At 49.4% G+C, this 9,699-nt stretch overlaps 1 protein-coding gene across 1 annotated transcript; it reads left to right on the forward strand.

The window, feature by feature from the left end:
* The first annotated feature begins 1,638 nt into the window (after positions 1-1,638).
* LOC124247500 (membrane primary amine oxidase-like) lies at positions 1,639-9,156 on the forward strand. The gene is made up of 4 exons (XM_046676851.1): positions 1,639-3,809; positions 6,894-7,179; positions 7,886-8,015; positions 8,259-9,156. Exons 1-4 carry the CDS (start codon positions 2,174-2,176, stop codon positions 8,532-8,534), a joined length of 2,328 nt encoding a protein of 775 aa, XP_046532807.1. The 5' UTR covers positions 1,639-2,173; the 3' UTR covers positions 8,535-9,156.
* Positions 9,157-9,699: the final 543 nt, after the last annotated feature.

Consider the following 9,699-nt stretch of genomic DNA (forward strand, 5'->3'; position numbering starts at 1 on the left):
CAAAGTGTTTTCAAAACTTTTTTTAAATTAAAAATATTTAAAATACTGTTTTCCATGAAAAGCTTCTACAGAACATGAAAACCAGATCAGCCAAAAACAAAAAACAAAAAAATCCAACCCGTTGCCAGTTTCCTTGAGGACAGGGAGGGCTTGCCTCCCTGGAGAAGGGGTTAGTATGTTTAAATTCCATCCTGGGGGAAGGGGGTCCTGCCTTATCACCACCTGGGAATGAGCCCCACTACTCCTTCTAAAGCTTTAAAGAACAAGGGAGGGGCCTGCCCTGTGGCCCTGTGGTTAAGTTCACACACTCGTCTTAGGCGGCCCAGGGTCTCGCCGGTTCAAATCCTGGGCGCTGACATGGCACCACTGGTCAGGCCGGCTGAGGAGGCGTCCCACATGCCACAACTAGAAGGACCCACAACTAAAATATACAACTATGTACTGGAGGGCTTTGGGGAGAAAAAGAAAAAATAAAATCTTAAAAAAAAAAAGAAGAACAAGGGAAAGGGAAACCTGCCAAGTTTCCATTTCAAAATACAGCTGGTTGTATAAACATACCCGGATAATCTGGCTTTTCTGCATTGATTTTCTGGTTTAACTCTCCCAGGTTTTTTTTTTTTTTTTTTTCCTTTTTCTCCCCAAAGCCCCCTGGTACATAGTTGTATATTCTTCGTTGTGGGTCCTTCTAGTTGTGGCATGAGGGACGCTGCCTCAGCGTGGTCTGATGAGCAGTGCCATGTCTGCGCCCAGGATTCGAACCAACGAAACACTGGGCCGCCTGCAGCGGAGCGCGCGAACTTAACCGCTCGGCCACGGGGCCAGCCCCTCTCCCAGGTTTTGAGATGTCTCACTGTCTTCCTGCAATTATTACCTTGCTTACAACATGTCCCCACAAGGCTTCCTGACCTTACTTCCTCTGCCTGCCCTCTTTCCCATCCCCACCTCACACCAAAGACGCTGGCCTTTGGCCCCTCCTTGCCTGTGCCGAGGCTGACTCAAGTTCCTGTACCTTTGCACCTTCTACTCCCTTTGGCTGGAACGTCCTTCCCATTCTCTGCCAGGTGAATGCTTTCTGTCTGCACGGTTGGTCTGCCATCTCTTCCTGGGGACATCTTCCTGGGCATGTCCAGGTGGGAAAGGATTCCCTCCCAGGCCCCCAAGGGAAGCATGTCCCTTCTCCAGAACACTCAGTCTCTCCTAGTTCCCCTCAGGACCTGGCTGCTCCGATGATGGTGGCCTCCTGCATGTCACCTGGCAGAGAATAGAGCCGGCTTCGCTCTCTGCCTCCGCAACATTTTGGAGGAGGGCTTCCTGAAGCTGAAGGTTGGCAGCTGCTAGGTTAATTCCACAGCCAGTTTTCCAGGCCCCCTGACCCATCAGTCCTACTCAAGGGAGAGACAAGGGGGTCTCTGTTATACTCTCCCGCACTCCCTCCAACTGGCTGGCTCCACACCCCACTCACTCCCCTCCAGTGATTTAGGGGCTCAGGGCCTCCATAATGCTGACCTAGCTCAGCCTGTCAGCCCCCCAGCTCCTCTCAGGTGCTTTGTGCTATTAGCATTACTCTCAGGAGGCCTCCCTTGGCTGCCAGTAGGGTTCCAGTTGACGGGGGGTGCTGGGGGGAGCAGGAGAGAGTGACTCATCAGAGGCTGGAGGGTGTCCCAAACTAGAGGAAGAGAAGAGGGAATTTGGCTGAAGTGGTGTGGGCAGGTGAGTTTCACTTGCGGCCTTGTAGCCAGGAAAAAGGTTCCATCTGGAGGGTGGAGGAAGAGCCCAAGGACAGTCCTTTTCTGCCCTTGTCACTTCTTCCTCTTGCCTCTCTCCAGCTGTGTTACCACCAAAACGCACCCCTCCCCCCACTAGTTCCCCAACTTTGACCCTGAGTGTTTGATTTGGAACAGGAGGACAGAGGCTTACGTGGGCCATTTAAAGTCCAGGTCCCTACCTCAGCCCCACCTCCCTAGCCTGGCCTGACCCCTGGCCCCCTCCAGCTCCACCTCTGCCACCCCTCTGCCCATCCAACCTTTGCCCTTGGCTGCCTGTCTTCAACATACCCATCATGCCTCTTGCCCAGTAGTACCACCCAGAGACCAGGAACCTCCAGAGACTGAAAGAGGCATCCTGCACCCTAGTCCTGTCTGTCTGTCTTTCTGTCTATCTCCCAATCTGCATTATGATTCAAGATCCTGACAGCGGCCCAGGAGCTATAGCTATGACTGTCTTCATTATTTTGTCCCTGTGTAGTGTTCTCATGGTAGGCGTGGGTGAAGGTGGAGCTGGGAGTGAGGAAGGAGTTGAGAGGGAATGTAAACCTGGCCAGCCTCCCCTCTGCCCCTCCATACGTCCCAGTGCCCAGCCCTGGACACACCCTGGCCAGAGCCAGCTGTTTGCAGACCTGAGCCGAGAGGAGCTGACGGCTGTGATGAGCTTTCTGACCCAGCAGCTGGGGCCTGGCCTGGTGGATGCTGCCCAGGCCCGCCCCTCAGACAACTGCGTCTTCTCAGTAGAGCTGCAGCTACCCCCCAAGGCTGCAGCCCTGGCCCACCTGGACAGGGGAAGTCCCCCGCCTGCCCGAGAGGCACTGGCCATCGTCTTCTTTGGCGGACAACCCCAGCCCAATGTGAGCGAGCTGGTGGTGGGACCACTGCCCCAGCCCTCCTACATGCGGGATGTGACTGTGGAGCATCATGGGGGCCCCCTGCCCTATTACCGACGCCCCGTGCTGATCCGAGAGTACCTGGACATAGACCAGATGATCTTTGACAGAGAGCTGCCCAAGGCTGCTGGTCTCCTCCACCACTGTTGCTTCTACAAACACCAAGAACGGAACCTGGTGACGATGAACACAGCTCCTCGTGGTTTGCAATCAGGAGACCGGGCCACCTGGTTTGGCCTCTACTACAACATCTCAGGAGCTGGGTTTTTCCTGCACCCTGTAGGGTTGGAGCTGCTGGTAGACCACAAGGCTCTGGACCCTGCCCACTGGACCATCCGGAAGGTGTTCTTTCAAGGCCGCTACTATGAGAGTCTGGCCCAGCTGGAGGACCAGTTTGAGGCTGGCCTGGTGAATGTGGTGCTGGTCCCAGACAATGGCACAGGTGGGTCCTGGTCCCTGAAGTCCCAGGTGCCCCCGGGTCCGGCTCCCCCTCTGCAAGTCCATCCCGAGGGTCCCCGCTTCAGTGTCCAGGGGAACCAAGTGGCCTCTTCATTGTGGACTTTCTCCTTTGGCCTGGGAGCTTTCAGTGGCCCAAGGATCTTTGACATCCGCTTCCAAGGGGAGAGAATAGCCTATGAACTTAGCCTCCAGGAGGCCTTGGCTGTCTATGGTGGCAATTCTCCTTCTTCTCTGCGAAGCCGGTACATAGATGGTGGCTTTGGCTTGGGGCGCTTCTCTTCACCCCTGACCCGTGGGGTGGACTGCCCCTACCTGGCCACCTACATGGATTGGCACTTCCTTTTGGAGTCCCAAGACCCCAAGACAATACATGACGCCTTTTGTGTGTTTGAACAGAATCAGGGCCTCCCCCTGAGGCGACACCACTCAGATATCCACTCCCACTATTTTGGGGGACTTGCAGAGACAGTGCTGGTTGTCAGATCTGTGTCTACCATGCTCAACTACGATTATGTGTGGGATATGGTTTTCCACCCCAATGGGGCCATAGAAGTCAAATTCCACGCCACGGGCTACATCAGCTCAGCATTCCTCTTTGGTGCTGCCCGAAGGTACGGGAACCAGGTTGGAGAGCACACGCTGGGCACCATCCACACCCACAGCGCCCATTTCAAGGTGGATCTGGATGCAGGAGGTAAGCTATCCTGGGGGGGGGGGGGCAGGGATTCCAGAAGAGGGCGCTGAAGTCTCCATGCCTAGGTTTAAAGATTGTCACTGAAATACTAAAAATGTAAAAGTATATGAAGTAAATATGAAAGTCATAGGATTTCTCAGAGATTTTCACCCTTCGTGATTGGTTATTCTTCTCTCCCTAAAAAAAAAAAAAATTCTTCTGTATTTTAAAATATTGCATCTGCAGGTACAGAATTTATTATATTGTATACTATGTATAAATATGATATACTGATATACGTATTTAGATTTTTTAATTTCCAAATTCAGTTGTAATGTACATATGTTTTGCCGCTTCTGTTTTTTCACATAACAACACATCACTCATACAAGCAACAAATATTTATGGAATGCATATTTGTGCCAAGCACTGCACTAATGTAATTTATCAAAAAAACCCAACATCCCTGCTCTCAAGAGGCTTTCATTCTGATAGAGAAGTGGAGAGCACATGGAGAGCTCCTGGAAAAATATTGTGATAGAAACATTTTTATGCTTAACCTGCCTGCACCTCAGTTTATCCAAGTGTAAAAATGGCGTAACAGTGCACTCCTCATACGACTGTTGTGAGGACCAATGACGATTACTTTAAAACACTTTTTCTTTTGAAGTAGCTTTAGACTTACAGAAAAGTTGCAAACATTGTACGGAATTCCCATATACCCTTCACCCAGCTACCCCAATGTTAACATCTTATGTAGACGACGATCAAAACCAGGAAATTAATATTATTAACTAAAGTACAGGCCTCATTTAGAATTTCATTAGGTCTTACACCACTTTTCTTTTCCTGCTCCGGGATCTGATTCAGGATCCCACATTGCATTTAGATGTTCTATCTCCTTAGTCTCCTCCAATCTGTGACAGTTCCTTCAGCTTTCCTTGTCTTTTATGACCTGACACTTTAGAAGATATTGGTCAATCATTTTGAAGAATGTCTCTCAGTTTGAGTTTCTCTGATATTTTCTCATGATTAGATTGAGACTGTGCTTTTTTGGGGGAGGGGGAGCAAGAAAACCACAGAAATGACTTTATATCCTTCTTAGTGCATCGTATCAAATGGTATATGGTATCAATATGTCTTATTACCAGTGAAGCTGACCTCAAGCACTTGGTTAAGGTAGTGTCTTCTGGCTTTCTCCATGGCAAAAGTTAATATTTTTCCACTGCAATTAATAAATGTCTTGGGGAAATTACTCTGATGCTATGCAAATATCCTTTTTCTTTTCTTCTCAATTCTTGTCCACTAATTTTAGCATCTATTGGATTTTTCCTGCAACGTTTATTACTGCAGTGTTTCCCTACTGGTCATTAAATTTTTTTCCTTATTCTTTATACATTTATTAGTTGGAATTCTCCATAAGGAAGAGTTATCCCTCTTTTATCATTTATTTGTACATGTGATTATTTATTGACAACTGTATGAATTTGTGGATATTTATTTTATTCTAAAGGTTATAACCAATATTGTCATTTATTTTGTTCCTTAAATTGCTCCAGTTTTGACTATTGGGAGATCCTTCAGGTTGGTTCTTGTGTCCTTGACATGACTCCATCCTTTTTTGGACACTTTGCTTTCTGGCACCACAAGATGTTCCAATTTCATCTTGTATTTTCCCTGCTCCAGCTCTAGAATCAATCACTACTCCGAGGAGCTCTGGTACCTTTTACTGGAGAATAGCATTTAGAAGCCAAGATCTAGGTACCAAGTGTGCTCATTATTACTGGGATGTCATTGCTTCTAGGTTCTCTCACTGGACTTAGCTAGAAAATACATCTATGTATTCTAACTGATGCACACATCGCTCTGTATCTCTGTATCTAAGTGGTGACAACTCTTAAAGCACTTGGAACGGTGTCTGACACATAGTGAGAAGCAACAGCTATTGTTGTTGTTATCTAAGGAGCTCATTGTGTGGATGGACCAGAAAGAACTCTCGTTAATTATCACCTATGGGTAGAAACCCTGGGATACGGACTAGGTGCAGTGAATCCACAAAACAAAACTGAGGGTTTCCTTAGTCTCTGCTCTCCTCTCGTCCTTGAAGGTATGAAGGGAGCTTCTGGCATGTTTTGATTTATTGCTCTTTGGTCTCAGATCACTTAAGTTGACTCCTATTACAGGACCTAGTTAGATGCTAATAAAATCGTTCGAAACCCCAAAGCTTCAGGGAACAGACTGTGCCTTTGGCCCTGCTCTTAATTCCTTGCCAAGTCCCAAATTACAGGAAACACCTCCAAGTTCCAGCAGCACTGGGCCTGGGGCTAGCGGCTAACGTATTGGACAATGCAGATACAGAACATTTCCTTCCCTCTGGCCTGCATGTCCGCTGTCCCTGTGTGGGGTCACTCTATGTTAGTCTCTTCTGTGTGCTGATGTGTGGACAGTGCAGAGCCGAACTAAAACCTGGGTCCCCAGCACTGCCATGATACTGACCATGTGCCCCTGGCGACAAACCAGGCCATGTTATTTAAATTCTCTAAGCCTCAGTTGTCCCATCTGTAAAGTTGGGACAACTGTAGTCCCTCCCTCTTAAGGTTATTGCACAAGTAAAGCATCGATGTAGGCAAGGCTCTCAGCACGCTGCCTGACAGAGCTCCTTCAGGTTCAGTAAACGTGGGCTATGGCTGTTATTATTTTCATGATAAGGCAGTTCTGGTGATGCCACAGGGCTTAGATATGAGGTGCGGATCCCTCCTCAGGTCAGAAAGAACCCAACTCTGTACCTGGCCTGCTAGGCTGCTCCGACCTCAGGTGGACCACACTCCCTTGCAGCCCCTCAGAAGGAGGTCAGTGGAGGCCTAGTCACAAGTCCTCTGGGATTATTATCAGAGATCACGTCAGGGAGAAAGACCTTCTCCAAACCTCTGGGTTGGGAATATCTTGGGGAGAGGGGAGGGACGCAGGGGACACATTCAGTTCTGGGTTCCTCTTTGGCCCCCAGTCTGAAGCCAGATGGGGGCAGAGTCCAGAGGGGCCAGGGCAGCTGCATGAATGCCTGACCTCCAACCTTTCTCCCCACCCATGTCTACCTCACCCTGGCAGGACTGGAGAACTGGGTCTGGGCTGAGGACATGGCCTTTGACCTAACCTCAGTACCCTGGAGCCCTGAGCACCAGATACAGAGACTGCGAGTGACCCGGAAGCTGCTGGAGACAGAGGAGCAGGCCGCCTTCCCCCTGGGAGGCACCCACCCTCGCTACCTGTACCTGGCCAGCAACCATAGCAACAAGTGGGGTCACCCAAGGGGCTATCGTATCCAGATGCTCAGCTTTGCTGGGGAGCCACTGCCCCGGAACAGCTCCACGGAGAGAGCCTTCAGCTGGGGCAGGTGAGTGGTGGGATGTCACAGAGAGGTGGGGGAGGTAGACTAAGAAGGGCCCCGTGTTGCTGGGAACCCAAGCTCCACCCTCCAGGGAGGCTGCATGCACACAAACTCATGCACACACTCTCATATACACACATATATTCCTGCAGCCACAATCTTAGGCCGCTCCAAACGAAGCCTATTGGATGGATGGATGAATGGAGAGATATGTGCTAATCAAATATAATAAAATGTTAAAAGTAGTATGTACATTGTGAGTGTATGGGTGTTCACTATAAGATTCCTTCAACGTTTCTCTGTTTAAAATGTTCACAATAAACGTTGGAGGAAAAAACAAAGAGTAAGAGAGGAACGCAGATCTGAGGAGTATTCCCTAAACTTCAGGCGTATAAGATACTGAAATTGACTTAAGATGGCAATCGGGCCATGTCCGTGCATGTGCACCCAGGGCCCAGGCTCCGATCTGGATGAATGCATGAACAACCTTCCCACTTGAAATCTGAACAATGGGCCAGTTGATGTTTGAGATACAGGATATTGAACAAATGTGGGAACTCTGAAACAGAGAGCGAGAATGGGAAGCGGACAGAGAATAATTAAAGAGGCTTGATTCTCTGAGACCTTTGTGCTTATTGTGTTCCCTCTTCAGTGCAGCTTCAGGCAGCAGGACAGGTTGATGACCTGTGGGTCTAATCCAAATCTCCTTTAGGTACCAGCTGGCTGTGACCCAGCGGAAGGAGGGGGAGCCCAGCAGCACCAGCATCTACAATTTGAATGACCCTTGGACACCCACTGTGGACTTCACTGACTTCATCAACAATGAGACCGTGGCAGGGCGGGTCAGTTGAGAGGGAGGAGGTGGGGGTGAGAGAGAGAAGCAGGGGGAACAAGGGTGAGCCACTTCACTCTCTCCCAAGCCGGATTCCTTGAGAGTCTTTAGAATCCACTGAGAAAGAAAGCTTTATGATTTCACATTTTTCCTGGGCTAATGATCTAAATCCTTACACACAAGGCTACCATGGGAGGCAGGCGTGTCCTTAGCAAAGCCAGGCCTCATGATCCTCTTTCTTCTCCCCTGCTAGGACTTGGTGGCCTGGGTGACGGCTGGTTTCCTGCACATCCCACATGCAGAGGACGTTCCCAACACGGTGACCGTGGGGAACGGTGTGGGCTTCTTCCTTCGACCCTATAACTTCTTTGACCAGGACCCCTCGTTCGATTCTGCTGATGCCGTCTACTTCCGGGGGGACCAGGATGCTGGAGCCTGTGAGGTCAACCCCCTAGCTTGCCTCCCCGAGGCTGCTGCCTGTGTCCCCAACCTCCCTGCCTTCTCCCATGGGGGCTTCTCTCGCAACTAGGTGGTCCCCGGGATGGGGAATGTGGCCAGGGGCCCCAGGGCCAGGGTGTGTGAGGAGAGGGGGCAGTGGGCACTGGGTTGGGCAGCCTGGTGCCCTCTTCTTCCTCACATCCTTGAGGTCCTCTCCACTCCCTCCCCCAAGGTCCTCTCTCTCCCCTCCCATTGCCCTTCCTTGCATCCACCTCCCTGGAGGAAGGATCCTGAGCTGCGATGCCTGATACAGGGAGGACTGAGCTTTGTTGGCCCCAGACCTGCTGCGTTCCCATCCCAGAGAGGAGAGGATCGGCCAGCCAGGGCTCTGGAGTGATGGCCAAGCTTTTCTCAGAAAACTCCTGTTTTTTTCATCTTATTCTTTGAATAAGGCATAATTCATATATCATTACATTTACCCTTTTAACATGAACAATTCAGTCATTTTTAGTATTTCACAAAGTTGCACAACCATCACCACTAAGTCCAGAACATTTTCATCACCCCAAAGAGAAACCCTGTGCCTGTTAGCAGTCACTCCCTATTTCCTTCCAACCCCTTCCCAGCTCTAGGCAATCACTAATCTTGCTCTGTACACTTTGCTTATATTCTGGACTTTTCATATAAATAGATTCATGCAATATGTGGTCTTTTGTGATTGTCTTCTTTCATTTGGCATAATGTTTTCTTTGTTGTTGTTTTGCTGAAGAAGATTTTCCCTGAACTAACATCTGGTGCCAATCTTCCTCTTTCTGTATGTGAGTCGCTGACACAGAATGGCCACCAACAAGAGGTGTACGTCTGCGCCCAGGAACCAAACCTGGGCCACTGAAGTGGAGCATGCCAAATTTAACCACTGGGCCACTGGGGCTAGCCCAGGCATAATGTTTTTGAGGGACACCCATGTTGTAGCATGAATCAGTACTTCATTCCTTTATGGACAAACAACATTCCACAGCACGGATGGACCACACTTGTTTATCCATTCATCAGCTGATGGACATTTAGGTTGTTTCCACTTTTTGGTTATTAAGGATTATGCTGCTCTGAACATTCGCGTACAAGTTTTTGTATGGACGCAGGTTTTCATTTCTCTTGGGAGTATACCCATGAGTGGAATTGCTGGGTCATACGGTAACTCTATGTTTAACCTTTTGAGGAACCGCCAGACTGTTTTCCAAAGTGACTGCACCATT

This window comes from Equus quagga, chromosome 11 (genome assembly GCF_021613505.1).
Source record: "Equus quagga isolate Etosha38 chromosome 11, UCLA_HA_Equagga_1.0, whole genome shotgun sequence".
In the NCBI taxonomy this organism is placed as follows: Eukaryota; Metazoa; Chordata; class Mammalia; order Perissodactyla; family Equidae; genus Equus; species Equus quagga.

What these genes read in the sequence shown, in the direction of transcription:
- LOC124247500 (XM_046676851.1), top strand. Translation starts at nt 2,174, where the DNA reads ATGATTCAAGATCCTGACAGCGGCCCAGGAGCTATAGCTATGACTGTC. An exon ending in AGAGCCTTCAGCTGGGGCAG is followed by an intron (nt 7,180 to 7,885) that starts GTGAGTGGTGGG and finishes AATCTCCTTTAG; the next exon opens with GTACCAGCTGGCTGTGACCC. An exon ending in ATGAGACCGTGGCAGGGCGG is followed by an intron (nt 8,016 to 8,258) that starts GTCAGTTGAGAG and finishes CTCCCCTGCTAG; the next exon opens with GACTTGGTGGCCTGGGTGAC.